At 45.5% G+C, this 24740-nt stretch overlaps 1 protein-coding gene across 1 annotated transcript in view; it reads left to right on the forward strand.

Annotated features, from left to right (window-relative positions):
• The window catches only part of AGBL4 (AGBL carboxypeptidase 4), a 2679639-nt gene that overhangs the window by 1173176 nt on the left and 1481723 nt on the right, over positions 1 to 24740 (forward strand). The window contains exon 4 of the mRNA XM_088479301.1: positions 2407 to 2501. Within this exon, the coding sequence (XP_088335427.1) occupies positions 2407 to 2501 (95 nt within the window). The remainder of the gene's footprint in view (positions 1 to 2406; positions 2502 to 24740) is intronic.

Consider the following 24740-nt stretch of genomic DNA (forward strand, 5'->3'; position numbering starts at 1 on the left):
TCAAGTAAACAGAAACTTTAGAACTACAAATATTCTGCGACACAGATTGGGGAACGGATGAAGATGACAGAGCAAACCTATACCGGATACCTCTTTGCTACGTCACCTCAGTAAGTAGAAAACAGCCAACAGTTGCTTATCTACTACAGAGGCGGAGTACATGACTCTTACAGAAACAGCCAAAAAGTCAATATGTGTGAGTTAGGTATATTTAGTTTAGAAAAGACCATCAGCATTGCATGTGACAACAGTGGTGCATTGATTACCTTCCAGTACTAAGCATTGCGGTAGATCCAACTGTATTACTATCAAACATAATATCATTAGAGAGCTGGTAAATAATGCTTCAGTCAGTGTATTTCATGTGACCAGTTAAAACAATGTTGCAGACATTTTAACTAAAGGTCTCACATCTAATGTCTTGAATGTTTTCTTGAAGAAATGTGGACTGTAATATATTTAAAAAGTTGATGTACTGTAGTATGTTATGTTCACATAACATCTATTATTTCTGGTTGCAGGTGAGACGGCAAAATGTGTGATGCTCATATTGAACCCACGTCACCAGAGACGGTCTTGAGCGAGGGGAAGTGTTAGAGGAGCGCTCTGTGCAGCCTCTGTTCCCTTTAGCCTTGCAGCTGCCGAGCACAGCGGTTCTCCACTGAGCCCTGACCTCCGAAATTAGCCTTCTGCGCATGTGCGGCTATAACTGCGTGTCTTTTCTCCTTGGCATCCTGTATGTCCAGACATGCTCCTGAGTTACTCATTCCACAGGGAGCACTACAAAGCCCTACAGAGAGCCCAATGACCTGTGTTTTACCACCACGCCATACAGTAGACCTCCTACAGTCAGCCTACAGTGTGTGTGTGTGTGTGTGTATAACACCCAGCTCACTACAATGACCAGCATACCCTATACGCACCAGGATGCATCTGGCATACCATCTACAGCATGTACCTTTTTTAGCCCTGTGTCCTATGCTACCAGGTTCTACATGGTTAATAAACCAACACCTGGTTAAGTTGTCTGCTGTGTGGACTAACTTCCATTTGCACACCACCACCATATACTGTACTCTGCCAATATAAACTTGTTTACAGTTCACATAAAAACACCCTAAAACATCAGATACACACAATTATCTGTGGGCAGACCAAATGGTGTAATGGTTAGCATTACTGCCTCACAGCAGTAATGCTAAACCATGACGTTTAGGACCATCATTCGATTCCCCCAACGGCCCTGTGTGGAGTTTTATATTCTCCCTGTGCTTGCATGGGTTTCATCCATGTGCTCCGGTTTCCTCCCACATTCCAAAAAATATACTGGTAAGTTAATTGGCTCCCCCAAAAAATTAACCCTAGTGTATATGTGTGTGTGCATGTGATAGGGAATATAGATTGTAAGCTCCACTGGAGCATGGACTGATGTGAATATATATATATATATATATATATTATAATATATATATATATATATATATATATATAACTAAATGGTAATAAATAAATTATATTTGCTCTTGATATATACAAAACAGTGCATTACTACTGAGTTATTTAATTTTATTGTGTTTAAATCTTCCTATAAATTTGAGAGTTTACAGCAGTGATCTCCAACCTGTAGCTCGCGAGCTACCGGTAGCTCGCCGGTCTTAATTTTGGTAGATCACCTAGCTGCAGTACTGCCGAGTAAGCTAGAAGGCAGTGACCTCCGATGCGTGCTCCCCCGTGGTGTCGATGCCATGGGTGAAGCCACAGGGAAGCACGTCAGGTGATTGTCGCAGCTGTGCTTCCCTGTGGTTCCACCCATGGCGTCTACACTGCGGCAGAGTGAGTGACTCCCGCCCAGCCCTGCCGGAAACTCACACAGCAGCCCTGCCTATACAGCATCATTTGCTCCTCTACTGCATGTACCGTTTTGGAGCTGAAATTAACAGTGAAATGTGCCTGTGCTTAAATTTTATTTACAAACTACAACAATATCACTGTAATAATTAAATGCATTGTTTTCTATGAAACATTTTTTTAAAATTTTCCTTAAATGACCTTCAATTGTTCGGTTATTAGCCAGATTTTTTTTTCTACAATTTAGTAGCTCTTCAGGAGGTTTAATTTTACTAAACCCAATTAAGGTTGGCGACCATTGGTTTACAGGAATGGACATACATAATTATACTAATATATGATGATGATAATAATAATATTAATTATTAAGTAGAACATTTGTACCATATATAAATGATAACACTCACTAAATATATTATGAACTACAGTTGGTTATTGTTATACATTAATATTAATGTTTCCTCTAATTTATAATAACTCCATTTGGGTGAAGGGGTATTTAATTATGATTACATGGTCTAGATTAATTTTTACTTTTCTTTCAATTTTTCTTTTCAGAAAATCATTTTTAATGTTGTCAACTTTAGCAAAACAAAAAGCCTTTACAGAGATGGGATGTCCCCAGTCGTTAAGTCTACAAGTCGGCCAAAATGGTAAGACGTTACTCACCAAATTCCATATCTATTTTAATGTCATAAAGTGACATCATGATGCCATATTTGTTTTAGACCTGAAGAATACAGTTACACTATGTTATACCACTAAAGTATAATGGGGATTCCACAAGAATACTGCTCGCTGTTTATAGTTGGCACGTTCAGTTAAATCAAGCACCAGCCTCATTTGATATAACTACTATACAATGCTTTGCTAAGATGCCAGATCAAGTACAGTATATGTCATAATATTTATACAGTAACTTGACTTTTACCCTAAGCCAGTGTTGGTGCATATTTCATGATAGCAGTGGCGTATCTATAATGGGTGCAGTGTGTGCGGGGCACACGGGCCCCGCACCGCACACCCTGCACCCATATTATTTTGAACTCACCTGTCCGCAGTCCCGCATCGGGTGTCAGCGCTGCTCAGAACACTGGAAAATGGCCGCCGTGGCCATTTTTCCGGTGTTCTGCGCATGCGCAGTAGACTCCGGGCAAATCCTAGTGCCCGGAGTCTACTAATGCTCCGGTGGCTGGCCAGCCGCGTCAGTCGGCTGCCGGCCACCAGGGAGAGAGGAAGGGGCCCCGCACGGGGGGAGGGTGCATGGGCCCCCTCCTCTGTTAAGACACCCCTGCATGAAAGTAATAGAGAAAATGTGAGTTTCAGGGTTCTTTGCCTAAAATAAAAAAGATACTCCAATTACCTTTAATGGAGAAAGCCTTTTAGCTGCAATATATAAACAAATACAGATACAAATGAGATGGTAAATAGGATGTAATTTGAATGTTATGAATCTTCTTAGATATTAGATCTTTGTGGCACACTGGGCCTGATTCAACTACGCATACGATGGCGATGTTACTGGAGTTCAGTGATTTTTGTTACAGCACGTGCGCACAAAGGCACAATTGCGATTGAGACACACGGTATCAAGAATGTCTTGGAAAAGTTTGCGGCAGCTATTAAGATGCACAAAAACGGTCCATCTTATGGGCGTGTTAAGGAGTGTCACAGGGATGTCGCTAAAGTGTCTGCATTAGGGGTGAGCGGGTTCGGATTTCTGAAATCCGAACCCCCCCGAGCCCCCCCAATCCGAGGCAGATCCGAGTCAGGCTCGACTTTTCCCGCCTGACTCGGATCTGAAATCGAGGCAAAACGTCATCATCCCGCCTTCCGAGTCTCGCGGGTTTGGAACCTATATAAGGTACCCGCATCGGCGCCATTTTCTCACTCGGCTGTGGACAGTGAAGAGGGAGGGTGGGAGTTAGGGCTGGCTGGGCTGTGTAGTGTAGTGTAGTGTAGTGCAGAGTAGTGTTGTGCTGTGCTGTGCTGCGCTGTGCTGTGCTGCTGTTGTCCACTACTTCAAAGTCCATAGGGGCTGGCTGTGTTGTGCTGTGCTGCTGTTGTTAATAGGGGCTGTGTCCACTACTTCAAAGTCCATAGGGGCTGGCTGGACTGTGTTGTGCAGTCAGTTCTCCATAGGGGCTGTGTCCACTCCAAAGTCCTGTGCAGTGTCCCAGTCCTAAAGGGGTGCTGTAGTGTTGTCCAGGGGGTGCTCTGTCCATCAGGGGTGCTCCCCCCAAGTGCTAAAAAAATAATATTTTTTTGTGTGTTTGTGAATTGTGTGCGCATTAGCCGCACGTGCATCAACAAAGTAGTGCCAAGCGTGCGCCTGTGTCATAAGTAAAGGGCCGGCTGGCTTGACCGTTAAAGGGTGCTGTAACCCCCAAAGTACACTCCAGTCCAAACCAAAGAAAAAAATATTTTCTGTGTTTGTGAATTGTGTGCGCAGTAGCCGCACGTGCATCAACAAAGTAGTGCCAAGCGTGCGCCTGTGTCATAAGTAAAGGGCCGGCTGGCTTGACCGTTAAAGGGTGCTGTAACCCCCAAAGTACACTCCAGTCCAAACCAAAGAAAAAATTATTTTCTGTGTTTGTGAATTGTGTGCGCTGTAGCCGCACGTGCATCAACAAAGTAGTGCCAAGCGTGCGCCTGTGTCATAAGTAAAGGGCCGGCTGGCTTGACCGTTAAAGGATGCTGTAACCCCCAAATTACACTCCAGTCCAAACCAAAAAAAAAATAATTTTCTTTGTTTGTGAATTGTGTGCGCAATAGCCGCACGTGCATCAACAAAGTAGTGCCAAGCGTGCGCCTGTGTCATAAGTAAAGGACCGGCTGGCTTGACCGTTAAAGGGTGCTGTAACCCCCAAAGTACACTCCAGTCCAAACCAAAAAAAAAATTATTTTCTTTGTTTGTGAATTGTGTGCGCAATAGCCGCACGTGCATCAACAAAGTAGTGCCAAGCGTGCGCCTGTGTCATAAGTAAAGGGCCGGCTGGCTTGACCGTTAAAGGGTGCTGTAACCCCCAAAGTACACTCCAGTCCAAACCAAAAAAATTTTTATTTTCTGTGTTTGTGAATTGTGTGCGCAGTAGCCGCACGTGCATCAACAAAGTAGTGCCAAGCGTGCGCCTGTGTCATAAGTAAAGGGCCGGCTGGCTTGACCGTTAAAGGGTGCTGTAACCTCCAAATTACACTCCAGTCCAAACCAAAAAAAAATATATTTTCTGTGTTTGTGAATTGTGTGCGCAGTAGCCGCACGTGCATCAACAAAGTAGTGCCAAGCGTGCGCCTGTGTCATAAGTAAAGGGCCGGCTGGCTTGACCGTTAAAGGGTGCTGTAACCCCCAAAGTACACTCCAAACCAAAAAAATATATATTTTCTGTGTTTGTGAATTGTGTGCACAGTAGCCGCACGTGCATCAACAAAGGAGCAGCGCCAAGCGTGCGCCTTTGTCCCATAAGTAAAGAGCCGGCTGGCACATTTCTTAAAGGCTGGTGTAACCCACAAAGTGCACTACTCTCCAGCAACAATAAAAAAATATTTTCTGTGTTTAGCCGCACGTATATATCAAATCGATATAACATAAATGGAGGACCAAACTTTCTCCGATAAAAATAAAATAGAGAAAGATCAAGAACCACTTCCTCCTAGTGCTGAAGCTGCTGCCACTAGTCATGACATAGACGATAACATGCCATCAACGTCGTCTGCCAAGGCCGATGCCCAATGTTATAATAGAGGGCACATACAATCCCAAATGACAAAGTTCAGGAAAATGACCTTGAAAAAAACATTTAAATCAGCTGAAGAGAAACGTAAACTTGCCAATATGCCATTTACGACACGGAGTGGCAAGGAACGGCTAAGGTCGATCCCTAGTATGTTCATGACAAGTGGTTCAGCTTCACATGACGATGGAAGCCCTCCTCCCACTAAAAAAATCATAAGAGTTAAGCTGGCAAAAGCACAGCAAAGAACTGTGCTTTCTAAGAAGATATCACAAATCCCCAAGGAGAGTCCAAGTGTGGTGGTGGTTGCGATGCCTGACCTTCCCAGCACTGGACGGGAAGAGGTGGCTCTTTCCACCATTTGCACGCCCCCTGCAAGTGCTGAAAGGAGCACCCACAGTCCACTTGCTGATATGCAAATTGAAGATGTCACTGTTGAAGTACAACAGGATGAGGATACTGGTATAGCTGGCGCTGAGGAGGAAGTTGGCGAGGAGGATTCTGATGGTGATGTGGTTTGTTTAAATCAGGCTCCGGGGGAGACAGTTGTTGTCCGTGGGATGAAAAAGCCCATCACGATCATGCCTGGGCAGAAGACCAAACATTCCACCTCTTTGGTCTGGCAATATTTCTATCCAAATCCGGACAACAACTGTCTTGCCATATGTACCTTATGTAAAGGTGGAATAAGTAGGGGTAGGGACGTTAACCACCTAGGAACATCCTCCCTTATACGGCACCTGCAGCGCGTTCATAATAAGTTACTGTCAAGTTCAGAAACTTTGGCTAAGACCGTAAGCAGTCCAGGGACACCTAAATCCCATTGTCCTGTTGTATCCAAGCGCCTGCAAACCACACCGTCAACTCCCTCCTTGTCAATTTCCTCCTTAGTCAGGATCGGAAGTAGTCCTGCAGGCCATGTCACTTGCATGACTGACTCTCCTATCCCGGATTCCTCCGGAGGATCCTGCATTGCTACGCCTCCTGCTGCCGCTGCTGCTGTTGCTGCTGCTGGGAGTCGTTCATCATCCCAGAGAGGAAGTAGGAACATCACTACTTTTACTAAACAATTGACCCTCCAACAGTCCTTAGCGAGGAGGATGAAGTACGACAGCAGTCATCCTGAAGCAAAACGTATAACTGAGGCCTTGACTGCTATGTTGGTGTTAGACGTGCGTCCGGTATCCGCCATTAGTGCAGTGGGATTTAGACAATTGATGGAGGTAGTGTGTCCCAGGTTCAAAATCCCGTCTTGATTCCACTTCACTAGGCAGGCGATACCGAGACTGTACAGAAACGTCAGAAAAAGTGTCCTCAGTGTCCTGAAAAATGCCGTTGTACACAATGTCCACTTAACCACGGACATGTGGACAAGTGGAACAGGGCAGACTAAGGACTATATGACTGTGACAGCCCACTGGGTAGATGTATCACCTTACGCAGCAACAGCAGCAGCGTCACCAGTTGCAGCATCTCAGAAACGCCAGCTCGCTCCAAGGCAGGCTACGCTGTGTATCACCGGTTTCAGTAAGAGGCACACCGCCGACAACCTCTTAGAGAAACTGAGGGAAATCATCGCCCAGTGGCTTACCCCACTTAGACTCTCCTGGGGATTTGTGATATCTGACAACGCCACCAATATTGTGCGGGCATTACATCTGGGCAAATTCCAGCACGTCCCATGTTTTGCTCACACAATAAACTTGGTGGTGCAGAATTTTCTGAAAAGCGACAGGGGCGTGCAGGAGACGCTTTGGGTGGCCCGAAAAATTTCTGGCCACTTTCGCCATTCAGCGACTGCGTGCCAAAGACTGGAGCGCCAGCAAACACTCTTGAACCTGCCCCGCCATCACCTGAAGCAAGAGGTTGTGACGCGGTGGAACTCAACCCTCTATATGCTTCAGAGGATGGAGGAGCAGCAAAAGGCCATTCAAGCCTATACATCCACCTATGACATAGGCAAAGGAGGGGGTATGCACCTGACTCAAGCGCAGTGGAGAATGATTTCCGTGTTGTGCAAGGTTCTCCAGCCCTTCGAACTTGCCACACGTGAAGTCAGTTCAGACACTGCCAGCTTGAGTCAGGTCATTCCCCTCATCAGGCTTTTGCAGAAGCAGCTGGAGAAAGTGAAGGAGGAGCTAAGACGGAGCGATTCCGCTCGGCATGTGGGACTTGTGGATGAAGCCCTTCATTCGCTTTGCCAGGATTCCTGGGTGGTCAATCTGTTGAAATCAGACCACTACATTTTGGCCACCGTGCTCGATCCTAGGTTTAAAGCCTATGTGGTGTCTCTCTTTCCGGCCGACACAAGCCTGCAGAGGTGGAAAGACCTGCTGGTGAAAACACTGTCAGCTGAAGCGGAACGTGACACGTCAACAGCTCCTTCTTCATTTTCTCCCGCAACTGGGGCTGCCAGGAAAAAACTTAGGTATCCTAAGCAACCCGCTGGCGGTGATGCAGGGCAGGCAGGACCAAGTTTGGACATCTGGTCCGGACTGAAGGACCTGGCAACAATTTCTGACATGTCTACTGTCACTGCATATGATACTGTCACCATTGACAGAATGGTGGAGGATTACACGGTGACAGCATCCAAGTAGGCATGTCAGACAGTCCATACCTGTACTGGCAGGAAAAAGAGGCAATTTGGAGGCCCCTGTACAAACTGGTTCTATTTTACCTGAGTTGCCCCCCCTCCAGTGTGTACTCCGAAAGAGTGTTTAGTGCAGCCGGGAACCTTGTCAGCGAAAGGCGTAGGAGGTTGCTTCCACAGAATGTGGAGAAGATGATGTTCATCAAAATGAATTATCAGCTCTTCCAGGGAGACCAGCCTCCAGAAGGTACAGAGGGACCTGTGGTGGTGGATTCAAGTGGGGACGAGTTAATACTTTGTGAGGATGAGGATGTACACACTGAAGAGGGTGAGGAATCGGTGGATGAAGAGGATAAGGATGACATCTTGCCTCCGTAGAGCCAGTTTGTGCAGGGACAGATTAATTGCCAGCTTGTTTTGTGGGGGCCCAAACGAACCAATCACTTCAGCCACAGTCGTGTGGCAGACCCTGGCGCTGAAATGATTGGTTTGTTAAAGTGTGCATGTCCTGTTTATACAACATAAGGGTGGGTGGGAGGGCCCAAGGACAATTCCATCTTGCACCTCTTTTTTTTCTTTGCATTATGTACAGTTTGGGGCCTAGTTTTTCAAACTGCCATCCTGTCTGCCACTGCAGTATCACGCCTAGATGGGTCACGTGTTTGTGCCGCCCACTCGTGTCGCTAAGCATAGTCATCCAGCTACCTCGGTGCAACCTTTTGGACATAAAAACACTATTGTGAGGTGTGAGGTGTTCAGAATAGACTGGAAATGAGTGGAAATTAAGGTTATTGAGGTTAATAATAGCATAGGAGCAGAAAAACGTACAAATTCTGTGATTTTAGCTGTTTTTATGCTTTTTTTAAAAAAAAAACAGATCCAAAATACAAAACCCAGAACCCAAAACACGGAAGGGTGGTTTTGGCAAAACCAATCCAGATCCAAAACACGAAGAAAGATCCAGATCCAAAACCAAAACACAAAACACGAAAAGTGGCCGGTGCACACCCCTAGTCTGCATGCACAGATGCTTCATCACTCACATAGAAGGCCTTAATCGGATGGAAAACTGCACCAATGGTGGGGTCTAAAGACGGATGCTGACAGCGGGAGTGCACCAGGGAAGGGCTTTGTGGTGGCATTTGCATAAATTCACAGATGGGCGATCGCACCTGTATCTCCCACTGAATCAGGCCTGATATGAATAGTTAGGCTATTATCACTAAAAACAGATTTTTTTCAAATGTTCCAATTATCTGATAAGATTGCCAGATTCTATGATGTTGATACTATTTATTCTCTTTATTTATTGCATCATTGTCGAGGTGTCTCCAAGCATCTTACAAGCGGCATACGTTCAGTATCCCGGCGCTGAGAATACCGGTGCCAGAATCCAGACACCTGTCAGAATACTGGCGCCAGCATTCTGACTGCCGGGAATCCCGAAGACAAGTAGTGGGGTTGGGGAGGGTTAGGGGTTAGGGTTAGGCACTAAGGGGGTTAGGGTTAGGGTGCGCGAAGGGGTGATGTTTAGGCAATAGGGTAGGGTGGTTAGGTTTAGGCACCAAGGAGGGTTAGGGTAGAGAGAGGGGGAGGGTTAGGGTAGATAGAGGGGGAGGGTTAGGGTAGAGAGAGGGAGAGGGTTAGGATAGAGAGAGGGGGAGAGTTAGGGTAGAGAGAGGGGGAGGGTTAGGGTAGATAGAGGGGGAGGGTTAGGGTAGATAGAGGGGGAGGGTTAGGGTAGAGAGAGGGGGAGGGTTATGGTAGATAGAGGGGGAGGGTTAGAGTAGAGAGAGGGAGAGGGTTAGGGTAGAGAGAGGGGGAGGGTTATGGTAGATAGAGGGGGAGGGTTACGGTAGAGAGAGGGAGCGGGTTAGGGTAGAGAGAGGGGGAGGGTTAGGGTAGAGAGAGGGGGAGGGTTAGGGTGCGGGAAAGGGGAGGTTTAGACACTAGGGTAGGGAGGTTAGGTTTAGGCACCAAGGAGGGTTAGGGTAGAGAGAGGGGGAGGGTTAGGGTGCGGGAAGGGGGAGGTTTAGTACTAGGGTAGGGAGGTTAGGTTTAGGCACCAAGGAGGGTTAGGGTAGAGAGAGGGGGAGGGTTAGGATACCTACTGACAGGTGTCTGTATCCTAATCTTGTCGGGATGCCAGCGTCGGGATTTTCCCCGGCGGGATCCCGAGTGCCAGCATCCTGTACCCTACTCCTTACAGGCAACTTTTATAAGAAGTACAAATCACTACTATATCTATCACAAAATGTACATACAGTACCTATTGTCATATTCACCGTACTGTAAACTTATTGTATTCTAATGGTTTCACATTATCGTAACTTTACACTAGAAATGGTTTCTCAAAAACTAACATACTGTAACTAGGAATAAACCTTCACATGTAACACTTCCATGTTCTCAGAAAATTGTGTTGATGGAAACGTTATTTTCCATACAGTATCTCAGACTAGTTAGATATCATATTCATACTATTTACACATGCAACAAAAACAACTACAGTGCAACAATACAAATGAGCTCAGTCCTACAGTGTTGCCCTTAAAAAGTTCTTCAAAACAAATAAATACTTGGTAGAAACCTTGTACTCAGGAATGTTTTTCTTATTAAATTGTTGATGGCAATTAGCTTGTGGTTTCCTATAGAACTTTGTCAACACATTCTGCAACAACATGTACTGTAGCAGTATTAATTCTCATCAAACAAGCAAAAACAAACATTTTAACAAACTTATCTTAATCAATATCCACAGTTAAAAAAAAATATTATATTTTCCACTAACAAGACAGTATTACTTACAGTATAGCCTGTACAATAACAAATACACTCATACGGTGATGCCCTGTACAGCAGTATTACTTATAGTCTGTACAATAACAAATACACTCATACGGTGATGCCCTGTACAGCAGTATTACTTATAGTCTGTACAATAACACATACACTCATACGGTGATGCTCTGTACAGCAGTATTACTTACAGTATAGCCTGTACAATAACAAATACACTCATACGGTGATGCCCTGTACAGCAGTATTACTTATAGTCTGTACAATAACAAATACACTCATACGGTGATGCCCTGTACAGCAGTATTACTTACAGTCTGTACAATAACAGATACACTCATACGGTGATGCCCTGTACAGCAGTATTACTTATAGTCTGTACAATAACAAATACACTCATACGGTGATGCCCTGTACAGCAGTATTACTTATAGTCTGTACAATAACAAATACACTCATACGGTGATGCCCTGTACAGCAGTATTACTTATAGTCTGTACAATAACAAATACACTCATACAGTGATGCCCTGTACAGCAGTATTACGGTACTTATAGTCTGTACAATAACAAATACACTCATACAGTGATGCCCTGTACAGCAGTATTACTTATAGTATGTACAATAACCGATACACTCATACAGTGATGCCCTGTACAACAGTATTACTTATAGTCTGTACAATAACAAATACACTCATACGGTGATGCCCTGTACAGCAGTATTACTTCTAGGGGCCTATTCATCAACACTAATAACGTTATTTTGGTATTCATGAATAGACTTAACACAGGAGATATCACAGATATCTCCTTGCTAAGTTCCCCTGCGTTAATTTCCACACTCCCCATACATTAGTATGGGGATGTGGAAATTGTGGTATTCATCAAATTCCGAAAATTATCAATTTTTGGAATTTGATGCAGTTACTATTCGCCACTGTGAGGTGGCGAATAGCAGAATCCACTTACCTGTATCAGCGTGTGCAGGTCCCCCGGCGAGTCCCTCCGGCGCTCTGCTCCGTCCTCAGGCTCCGGAGGCTGGTCGGACCTGTGTGCTCCCCAGCAGAGCACAAGAAAGTTTAGAAAAAGAAAAAAAAAGTTTTTTTTATTTTTCTAGTCTGTCATGTGGTCTGCTGGGAAACCACGTGACAGACCAGCAGGACGGAGCCGGAGGCTGCTGCGCGGACAGGTAAGTCGGGGGGGGGGGGGAAGGTGAGCGGAAGGGGGAGGGGGGGGAGGGGGATCGGGGGGGGTACGAAACTTAACGCATCTGTAGGCAGTGCTGCGCATGCGCTGGTTTTACAGATGTAACAGCGCATGCGCAGCACTGTTTCCAGATGCGATAAGGTAGTGTAATGAATAGGCCCCATAGTCTGTACAATAACAGATACACTCATACTGTGATGCCCTGTACAGCAGTATTACTTATAGTCTGTACAATAACAAATACACTCATACGGTGATGCCCTGTACAATAGTATTACTTATAGTCTGTACAATAACAAATACACTCATACGGTGATGCTCTGTACAGCAGTATTACTTATAGTATGTACAATAACAAATACACTCATACGGTGATGCCCTGTACAATAGTATTACTTATAGTCTGTACAATAACAAATATACTCATACGGTGATGCCCTGTACAGCAGTATTACTTATAGTCTGTACAATAACAAATACACTCATACGGTGATGCCCTGTACAATAGTATTACTTATAGTCTGTACAATAACAAATACACTCATACGGTGATGCCCTGTACAATAGTATTACTTATAGTCTGTACAATAACAAAATAAACAAATACACTCATACGGTGATGCCCTGTACAATAGTATTACTTATAGTCTGTACAATAACAAATACACTCATACAGTGATGCCCTGTACAGCAGTATTACTTATAGTCTGTACAATAACAAATACACTCATACGGTGATGCCCTGTACAGCAGTATTACTTATAGTCTGTACAATAACAAATACACTCATACGGTGATGCCCTGTACAGCAGTATTACTTATAGTCTGTACAATAACAAATACACTCATACGGTGATGCCCTGTACAGCAGTATTACTTATAGTCTGTACAATAACAAATACACTCATACGGTGATGCCCTGTACAGCAGTATTACTTATAGTCTGTACAATAACAAATACACTCATACGGTGATGCCCTGTACAGCAGTATTACTTATAGTATGTACAATAACAAATACACTCATACTGTGATGCCCTTTTTTACAAATGTTCATATGTACTCAGTCAATTTATCAAGGACTACCAAGAAATACAGTTTGCTAAATATTAGAATTTTTCTTTGAAACTAAATAAGATACCTTAATGTGACAAATAATCACTTAATTAATTTTTTTTTATTTATCTACATATGTTATAACTTTCGTTGTCTCATATTGAGTGAATGTCTCTGTCATGTTGCAAAGCTGTGCTGTAATCACTGTAAAAATCAGGTGCTTCAGTCTCCCTGAGAACTATATTCAAAATGTCCACTATGACACCCATTGGTCCTAAAATGTTTATACCACCAGGGCCGGACTGGCCATCTGGTACTTCTAACAAATGCCAAAAGGGGCGATGGCATAGTGGAATCAGCAGTGTAGAGAGAATCTCTTCGGGAGTGCTGGGCAGTGGCGTAACAAGTTTATTTGGAGCCCAGGGCAAGATGAAAAATAGAGCCCCTCCCCACCTATGTGCGCGCTGAAGGCGCGTGTGCCGTAAAGTGGCCGTGGCCACATGCCACAAGGAGCGTGGTCACTGAAAAATGGGGGGGTGTCAACATGACACACCACCGTTTCTCGTCACTCTGGGAACTTTCCATTCCATTTGCACCTTAATGTCCCAAGTAGTAGTGCCCCTTGCAATTTCCCCAGCAGCAGTGCCCCATGTAGTAGTGCCCCAATAGTGCCCCTTACACTGTGCCCCCAGTAGTGCCCTTTATACAGTGCCCCCAATAGTGCCCCTTAAAAAAGTGCCCCCAGTAGTGGTCCCCCCTATGCGGTGCCCCTTATACAGTGCCCCAGCGGTGGTCCCCCTTATGCAGTACCTACCAGTGGTGACCCTTATACAGTGCCCCCCAGTAATGCCCCTGATACAGTGCCCCCAGTAGTGTCCCTTATACAGTGCCCCCTATGCAGTGCCCCAAATAGTGGTCTCTCTTATGCAGGCCCCCAGTCGTGTTCGCCCTATGCAGTGCCCCTTATACAGTGCCCCCAGTAGTGTTCCCCTTATACAGTGCCCCCAGTAGTGGCTCCCCCTATGCAGTGCCCCCAGTAATGATACAGTGGCACTATACAGTGCCTCCGGCCAGTAGAGCCCCTTACATATATAACACAACAAACATACACATACACAAAACACTTAAATCCCCGCTCCTGCCGTGCCCGCCGCTGTTTTCCCACTCGGTACTATGGGAGAGACATCATGACGTCTCTCCCATCATCCTCTGCGGGAGCTGGAAGGCTCCAGCCCGGCTCCAGCAGTGGGCACAGCAGCCAATGAGAGTCTGTCTGACTCTCATTGGCTGCTGAAACACACAGACTGCCGCCGGGTAGTATGAGTGTACTACTCGGCGACGGTGTATGTGTTACTGTGTAGTGCGGACTCCATTCATTGCGGTCCGCACTACACTGACTTTACCGGAACTGCACCGTGGCCACCGGCGCCCCACGCCACCGGTCCGGCAGCGCCCAGGCCACGAGCCTGGGGCCAACCCCCCTTGGTTATGCCACTGGTGCTGGGCACACCCACAGAATGATGAAACCGGGGCATGCCATGAGGACATGCCACTTCCCCATGAGGTCACGTCCCCTTTTTGGAGGAGGCGAATGAGGTCTATTTGGCGCACTGGGTGTCACAGACCACAGTGATGCCGCTCGACAAGGACACAAAAATGTATATAGCTGGTGCTTTCATTGGGATCAGCTAATGGTGCACACAGTAGAACAGCTCATGTTTCCTCAGCAAAACCTACCTAAACTAGTTTTAAAGTGGATTTATCATGAATAGAATGAAGAAATAATTTAACGCCATGTAAGAACAGTTTAGTTGTTTCATATGTTTATTTCACTAGTATAAAATGTGGACAGTGCATGTTTTTATAGAGGCGTTGTGATCTTTAATGCTACTTGGGGGGAGGGGGTGAATAAATATAGAATATAAGTTATACAGTCCCTTTAATATGTTGGTTTGCTCTCTAGGTGTCAAGGTGTTAATGTTTTTATTGTAGCACAATATATTTCAGTTTATTGCAGAGGGAATCTGTTTTGTGAGCCGTGAACACGTAGTTATGAATAAAGCTTTGTCTACAGTAGTTTATGGGTAAAACATATCTGGTGTTTGATCTGAATAGAACTGTATTTTGCAGAAATTGTATTTTTGTGCTCAAGTATTTTTCTCGCCTTCATAATCACGTAACATCCCATCTGTCAAATTCCTAGAATGTTATTATATACATTTAAATTAGAAACTCTTATTTGGATGCCTGCAGCAGACATTTTTACGTAAAATGAAAACTTTTATTGAAAGCCCTTTTTTTTTAAACATATTTGATTAAGTAGGTACACTGCCTGAATCACAAAATCCCATTACTGTATGCCACAACCACTATATCGTTAAAGCGAATAGTCTTAGAATAGTACAATTTGCTTTATCAAATACAGATGTGTCCTTAAACATCTTTGCCCCTTTCGGCGTGCAGGTACCGCAAGACTCTGTTAGCGCCAAGTGTCTTTTTTGTGTATCGTTTGCCGAAAATCATCTAAATCGCAATGGGACGCGACTTGGAAGCACCAGCGACTGTGCTGATTAATCTGACATGCGACACTTGTATATCTGTGTGCGTCTGAGTCTCTGAATCTGTATACGAAGTGCTACATTGTAGCAGCCACAGCTTTTTTCATTCCAAGTTCTGTTGTTCTTCATATACAGACTCAGTCGCATATCAAATTAATCAGAACATTCGCTAGCAGAGTAGCAGGGGAACTGGTGGCTCACTCACACCAGGCAAGTCACACTGCATGGCGTATTGAGGCTAGATGTACTGTATGAGGACACATCTGTACAGCCTTATGTAACTTTTGTCTTTCCAGCTGTGCTAGAACTACAGTAGAAGTTCTATAATAACTGCAAAATCACAGATAGCCTCCTCCTAATAAGTACTGTAGTTCATATTGACTTAGAAGTTATTATTTATGTGGATCATAATTATTGTTTGTTTGGGAGATAGGCTATTTCTTCTGTTTTATGTGCCAACTAATTAAAAGGTGGTAATTGCCCTGTGCATCAATAATTATCAACTTTTTACTTAATGTTATTTATAATCCTTTTAAATTACAGATAACATTCTAAATAATTATTATGAGTTACAGAGAGGCTACATTATTATGTGCATATATCTAGGAGATGTCTGATTTCTAGATCCTCAGAGTAGCCTCTTTATTGGCAGGTGCCTGGTTGAAGATAAGGAAAGGTTGGCACAGGGTTCCAGGCTGATATTGATCCAGTTTCAGTTATCAAGAGCTTGTTCCATCTAATCTGAAAGATGCTGAGTTGGATTGGGATCTGATGGCTGCGATGGCCAATACCAGATCCTTCCAATGGAGGATAGGGGTGCAACTATGCATTTATGGCAGACAATTTCTCACCTTCTCCAAACTACCCAGCACCATCACAGGGTAATTTTCCAGAGGGGTGGGTCCCCTGGCACCAGGAAGAAGAGCACCCTGCAAGCTAAAGGCAAGTGCCATGGAGCAACGACTGTGCCCCCCACAGGACCCTGCACCCTGGGAGGCAGCACCTCTTGCACACATCTAGATACAGCCCTGAACCTTTTACAGGCTTTCTTCTAGTACACCTCCCAACTATCTAGGTTTAAGTAATCTGTCCCACCTTCCTGACTGCAGACACCTTTGGCCCACAGTTTGGAAAGTTGCCCAATATTTTTTATTCACTGCTGTTCTGCATAGCAGAGCAGAAAGGGTGCAATATGCAACTGTAACTGGTGTGCTCGGCAAGGAATAAGTGTTTCCGGAATGGCAGACATGCCTCTGTCACTGCCAATCACATCATCGAGCCCTCAGACCACCAACATCTCTGTGAGAGTCCATAGGCTCCCAATGCTTGAACAGTGAACTCCTATTTGGGCTTTAATTTCTGAAACATACACAGAGGAACAAAGCAGGGTCTTTAGAAGGATGGGATGGGAACAAAGCAGGGGCTTCAGAAGGATGGGATGCGGAACAAAGCAGGGTCTTTAGAAGGATGGGATGGGGAACAAAGCAGGGTCTTTAGGAGGATGGGATGGGGAACAAAGAAAAGGGTTTGAGGACAATGGAATGGGGAACAAAGTAGGGGCTTGAGGATGGAATGGGGAAAAAAGCAGGGGCTTGAGGAGGATGGAATGGGGAACAAAGTAGGGGCTTGAGGAGGATGGAATGGGGAACAAAGCAGGGGCTTTAGGAGGATGGGATGGGGAACAGAGCAGGGGCTTTAGGAGGATGAGATGGGGAACAAAGCAGGGGCTTTAGGAGGATGGAACGGGGAACAAAGCAGGGGCTTTAGGAGGATGGAACGGGGAACAAAGCATGGGCTTTAGGAGGATGGGATGGGGAACAAAGCATGGGCTTTAGGAGGATGGGATGGGGAACAAAGCATGGGCTTTAGGAGGATGGAATGGGGAACAAAGCAGGGGCTTTAGGAGGATGGGATGGGGAACAAAGCAGGGGCTTTAGGAGGATGGAATGGGGAACAAAGCATGGGCTTTAGGAGGATGGGATGGGGAACAGAGCAGGGGCTTTAGGAGGATGGAATGGGGAACAAAGCAGGGGCTTGAGGAGGATGGGATGGGGAACAGAGCAGGGGCTTTAGGAGGATGGAATGTGGAACAAAGTAGGGCTTGAGGAGGATCGGATGGGGAACAGAGCAGGGGCTTTAGGAGAATGGAATGGGGAACAAAGCAGGGGCTTTAGGAGGATGGGATGGGGAGCAGAGCAGGGGCTTTAGGAGGATGGATTGGGGAACAAAGTAGGGGCTTGAGGATAATGGAATGGGGAACAAAGCAGGGGCTTGAGGAGGATGGAATGGGGAACAAAGCAGGGGCTTTAGGAGGATGGGATGGGGAACAGAGCAGGGGCTTTAGGAGGATGAGATGGGGAACAAAGCAGGGGCTTTAGGAGGATGGGATGGGGAACAGAGCAGGGGCTTTAGGAGGATGGGATGGGAAACAGAGCAGGGGCTTTAAGAGGATGGAACAGGGAACAAAGCATGGGCTTTAGGAGGATGGGATGGGGAACAAAGCAGGGGCTTGAGGAGGATGGAATGGGGAACAAAGCAGGGGCTTTAGGAGGATGGGATGGGGAACAAAGCAGGGGCTTTAGGAGGATGGAACGGGGAACAAAGCATGGGCTTTAGGAGGATGGGATGGGGAACAGAGCAGGGGCTTTAGGAGGATGGAATGGGGAACAAAGCAGGGGCTTTAGGAGGATGGGATGGGGAACAGAGCAGGGGCTTTAGGAGGATGGAATGGGGAACAAAGTAGGGGCTTGAGGAGGATGGGATGGGGAACAGAGCAGGGGCTTTAAGAGGATGGAATGGGGAACAAAGCAGGGGCTTTAGGAGGATGGAATGGGGAACAGAGCAGGGGCTTTAGGAGGATGGAATGGGGAACAAAGTAGGGGCTTGAGGAGGATGGAATGGGGAACAAAGCAGGGGCTTGAGGAGGATGGAATGGGGAACAAAGCAGGGGCTTGAGGAGGATGGAACGGGGAACAAAGCATGGGCTTTAGGAGGATGGGATGGGGAACAGAGCAGGGGCTTTAGGAGGATGGAATGGGGAACAAAGCAGGGGCTTTAGGAGGATGGGATGGGGAACAGAGCAGGGGCTTTAGGAGGATGGAATGGGGAACAAAGTAGGGGCTTGAGGAGGATGGGATGGGGAACAGAGCAGGGGCTTTAAGAGGATGGAATGGGGAACAAAGCAGGGGCTTTAGGAGGATGGAATGGGGAACAAAGTAGGGGCTTGAGGAGGATGGAATGGGGAACAAAGCAGGGGCTTGAGGAGGATGGAATGGGGAACAAAGCTGGGGCTTTAGGAGGATGGGATGGGGAACAGAGCAGGGGCTTTAGGAGGATGAGATGGGGAACAAAGCAGGGGCTTTAGGAGGATGGGATGGGGAAAAAAGCAGGGGCTTGAGGAGGATGGAATGGGGAACAGAGCAGGGGCTTCAGGAGGATGGGATGGGGAACAAAGCAGGGGTTTTAGGAGTATGGGATGGCACCGCCATGTCTCAGAAAGAGGTCCTCTTTTTTTTGGGTAAAAGAACTTTCTAAGCAAAGGTAGGTCCCAATGGTCCTTGCAATTTGGGATCTGCTTCAAGCATTACCTACCTGCTACGATATATCTATAAAGGGTGGGTGCAGAATATTAAACTACTAATTCAAGTAAATACATAAATCTATTATCTTCCCCTTTTTAAAACAAATTGGGAATTTGATTTTGTGCTGGGGACCATTTGCAAATACTTAATAAATAGTGCAAATAGATCAAAGCAGGCACACTGAGGGGTTTTGAAAACCTGACACATTGTCAGCAAATGGGAGCACAAAACCACTGAATTTAGTCCAACTATTTTACAATGGTTTTGTGGTGGTTTTGTTTCCTGGGGTTTGACCAACCAGGTTGGGTACAGGATCCCGGCGGTTAGAATCTGGATGGTCACAATACTGGCTTTGGAATCACAATGGTCAAAATCCCAATGCATAAGATGAGTATTCTTACCCTCCCCCTAACCCACCTCTCCCGCAGCCTAACCCTAACCATCCCCTTTTATAGCCTAACCCTAACCGTACCTTTCCCCTAGTGCCTAACCTTAACCATCCCCTTTTATAGCCTAACTCTAACCGTAACTTTCCCCTAGTGCCTAAACCTAATCCCTAACCCCAATACTTACCGTTTTGACCGTCGGGATTCCAGAGATGGTTTTCTGATGACCATTGATGCCCATTGGTATTCTGACCATCGAGATCCTGACTACATCCCGACGAGCCAACAATATTAATTGTTAATCGGTGTTTAAAAATATTATAGGGGCCACATTTATTATTTTATATATGGCGTCTGCTGAATAAGGAGGCGTAAGGGCAAATTGCGTTCTAAATACAAATGCTGAGGTGCAAAACATTTTATTTGTGCCCATGTGCAGTAGAAAGAGGCGCAGTTTGTAACAAAACAAACAAGAATGTCTGGGGAATTTTTAAATGTAATTTGGTATATTTTAAGCACTGTGTTACGATGAAGGAGAAACTCTTTTTTCCTGAAATTCCAAAGTTCCAAGCGTTGCGGATAAAGAATCACATACAGTACCTATATATTTTTTATTAGAAAGAAAAAGCACATTTTAAAAAAGAAAATAGAAAAGTTTAGTAATAGTCTAGTGGGAAACTGACAGCCCGTCCTTCTCTTTCAAAGCTGAATGAGCACAAGTTTCCCATTTGTCAGCTTTTGCAATAAAGTTTTTGATTGATTAAAGTTGGTAACGAGGGGTGTGGGGGGGGGGGGGGAGCTTTGCTTTCCAGCCTGTCTCCTGTAATCAGACCAAGCAAGCGAGACAGTTTGACAGGCACTGGGTTAACTTTGCAAACTCTTCCCAACTACAAAAGAAGAAAGTTGCTGTATGGGGCAGCTGACCTATTAAATGATTACATTTGCAAATATTCCTTGTGGGGATAGCAAATCTATAACTCTTCACTGCTCAGCAAGCATCATTAGTGAGTTGGGGACATTATTGCTATGAAATGAGATAATGTGTTATACGTAACTACTGACCACTTTTCACCTGAGGTATTTCAGTGGAGTCATGTGAAAATTCCTAATTAGTATTTATAGAACAGCGAGTCCTCTCAGTAGACCAGTATCTGCAGCTGGAAACACTGGGTTTAGGATACTTGCCGGGGCATTATATGGGTGAATTGTTAGATGTACTGTACCCTTGTTGTGTTGTTAAAAAAGAAAAGTATTAATTTCTGTATATGAGTTTACTTAATGAGCACTTGGCAGAGTTATTTTATGAGACGCGATAGGCCTGATTCAGCGTCGCACACAACGCCGATGTTCACAGAATACAGCGATTTTTTTCGCTGCTGCCTGTGTGCGACAATCCTTAGAATCTTGTACGGCGCATGCGTTACCTAGTGTCTATGCACAAAGGTGCTGTTGCGTTGCAGACACATGGTATCAGAAATAGAGTGGGATGTACTAAGCATCTCATTGTGGATGCGTTACATCACGCCAGTTATCGGGTACATACCGGCATCAGTAACGCCGGTACTGTATGTACCTAGAAATGCGATTACAATTGCAAAGGACAACTCTTGGATCCCATAATGGCTTCTTTTGGACAACTTCAAATGCAAATGGCGTTGCCCACCGGGTACAATGTATCGCATCCCGGAGCTTGGTACTTATGGGGAATGAGGTCAAAACTCTGAAAACGGGAAATTTTGGAGTTTGACCACATTTCGAGCTTAGTCCCACCGTCTTGGAAAAATGATGGGTGTTTCTGGGTGGTGGCCGGAAGATGGCTTTGTGCACGCTCGGAGATGGTCTGCCTTATGGCCGTGCTATGGGAGTGTCGCAGGCGCGTCTCTGAAGTACTTGTATCCATAGATGTTCAATCGCTCACATTGGAGCCATACTTAGATGAAAAATGCTCACCTGCCATGGGCCTGCTGCAAGTTTCGATGGTGTGACTAATGGTGGTGCCTAAATACTCACCAATGTATGCAGATGCTCAATGTGGACATCTCAGTTCTTGCACATCCATATGCACAATTTACACCTGGGAAGAGCTTTGTAGTGGCATTAGTATAAAGTATCAGATGGGTGACCGCCAAGAGATGCAAATGCAGACACCTCTGCGTCTGCCTCTACATCCACCTCTGCGTCCACCTCTGCGTCCACCTCTGAATTAGGCCCTTAATGTGAAACACTTGCAGAATGTAAAGCATTTCATGGAGTAATAAAGACAAGATAGTTCTCATTGGGTTTGGAATGTTCTCCGGCAGAGCAGAGAAATCCAAGGCTTGTCAGTGGGCTACCCTCCTTGCCCCTATACAAAGGCTTAAACACAGGGCCAGGACTACCATCATACAAACCTAGGTAATTTCCTAGGGTAACAAAGGTTAGGGGCCGCCTAAAACAGTGAATGTATTCAGTAATTTCATTCCTACGCAGTACCCCACACGAAGCACTGGCTGCTGACCTACAAGAGAAGCAATCTACTTCTTCTTACATGTTAAACTATGGAATGCTGATCATCCATGCCAGTGTTACGCTGGGCACATGGCACTTGGCTATGATGTTACAGCCAAGCCCCACATTCATAATCTGACCAGCAAATGATGCCACCCTCACTTCTTGCCGGCCAAGGTAAGACACAGCTGGATTGTGGGCATCACTTCCAATTAGGACTGCAGGCTTGAGGCTTCCATTTGTGGATGACGTGCACCCCTGGATATGCAAATGCTACCACCCTGCTTTGGCAACAACATCTTTACAGATGTTGTGGAAGTACATGTCCTAGCATCCTTTGCCAGCCACTAGCCACTAATAGAGTATGGTAATAATTAAAGATCCACAGCTACTAAGAGCCACTGGGGGTCTAAGCCGTTTCTATAGTATACATTGAAGAACAATAGTTACATTTAAATGTTGAAAAGATACACAACTATATAAGGAATTTTATTCATGACAAAGTTTGGTTATATTGACTTTGAATAGATGTACTGTAGCTTTTCCTATAGTCATACTTTTTATGGAATTTACTTTTCAATTGAAATTATTATGATTCAGATGGTAGTAATTTTGCTTGATTGTAGATAGGGAGGCCAATCCCGGGATCGGTTAAAAATGGCCGGGATTCAATCCCAGGATTGGAAGCCTCTAATCCCGATCCCGGCATTGGCCATAATTTTTTTTTTAAATGCCGGGCAGCGCTGATCAGCTCCAGCAGAGTGCTCAGATGGTTCCCTGCTCCCCCCGGCTCAGTGCCCAGCGTGACGTGAGGTTGCGCTGCGCAGTCCGACGCCGGTTGGACCAGACCTGCCGCAAGCCCCGCCTGTAAATAACTGTGGGGGCTGGGCGGGGAGCATTTTTTTTTAACCAGGACAATCCTGGGTATCCCGGGAATACCGGACTTGAGTTTTTTCAATCCCGGGATTAAAAAGAGCCCCGGGATTGGCCTCCCTAATTGTAGATGTCAATACTATCTTGTTATTTGTTAAGTGTTACATGAACACACACATAGGGCCAAATGTAATAGGGTGAGAGTTTAGAAAATGTAAGAGTTTAGCAGGTCACGCAAAAGTGCCTCCTTTGTATGCAGCAATTAAATTGCTCTGGAGGGCGTGATTACGCCCACTATAAGGCAGTCATACCCCACAACATGACTTAGCCACACTCTCTGTTGCACCTATTTTTACCATTTGCTTTCCCTTACTTCAAAACCTGGCTATGCAACTGCAGTCTGCTATAATGATCCATTCCAGTCAGGATTCAGGAGAAGACATAGCAGTGAAACAGCCCTGGTATGTGTGCTAAAAGATCTTCTGATGGCAAGAGACACAGGTGTGTTAGGATCTGGGTTTGTTGTGGACCCGGGGTGGTAATAGGAGCAGACACCTGAACGGACTTAAACTGAAAAGTGGGTTTTTTAAAGAGTGAACTTGCAGACATGTACACGGATAATATGAAGTCCAAAATATAGAGAGGGAAGTGATCGCTAGAACTTTAGTGAAGTATGGATGGGTAGTGTCCAGGTAGTGGCAGAACTAAAAAGTCTTTGTAATCCAAATGGTTTCTGCAAGGCTGCAGACAGGATGACAGTTTACTGATTGACACTAGTTAGATGAAATCCAGAGAGGATATGGAGTAATTTGATTAGTAGTAGCAGATGAGTTAAGTGGAGAGTTGTACTGAGATGGCTCAGTGTAGAAACTGGATCAGCTGTGATATGAGCCAACAGAGAATGAGGTAAATGACGGAAGTGTAGGTACAGGGTTAACTGCACACTCAGGTCTTTTGGCAGGGAGAGGGTTAATAGAAGGTGCAGGGTGGTTCCAGCTTGAGGCTGGGAGCAGGCAGAGTGATGCAGGCTTCTTGGAAGCTGGGATCCAGCAAGAGCACAGGTGAGCATGGGAACAGACAGGTCTCAGAAGCACAGGAACTCTCTCACAGCATGCACTGTGAAACATGTTGCACTGGCAACCACTGTATGGATAGCTCTGAACTTCCTTAAGTACTCAGTGCAGGATTGTGAATGGTCGGGAGAGAGCATATGACATGCCAGGATTGGAGCACCTAAATCACATGACCAGAAGCAAGATGGCGGCGCCCATACCAGAACGGAATGGAAACACCACCAAGCTTACCCCAGCCACAATGACACAGAGCCTGAGGAACACCGCCAACGCCTGCCGCCAGACACCATCCCCTCCGCCAGAAGGACCATGCCACAGCGCCCTCACAGGTAATACACGTCGTCCCCTGTGCCGGGAAACCCTGGTCGTGACAATGTGATTGTTCAATCTTAATCCTACTGGATCTCTCTTCAGCATTTGATATCTTGGACCACCGGATTCTATTTGAACACCTGAAACATTTCAGGAACTGGATGGCACAGTCCTTAGCTGGTGCAAATCATTTCTGACTGGCAGGTCACAGAGAGTTTCTTCTGGAGCAAACTCTT

Source organism: Taudactylus pleione, unplaced genomic scaffold, assembly GCF_031769625.1.
Source record: "Taudactylus pleione unplaced genomic scaffold, aTauple2 ptg000230l, whole genome shotgun sequence".
Lineage (NCBI taxonomy): Eukaryota > Metazoa > Chordata > Amphibia > Anura > Myobatrachidae > Taudactylus > Taudactylus pleione.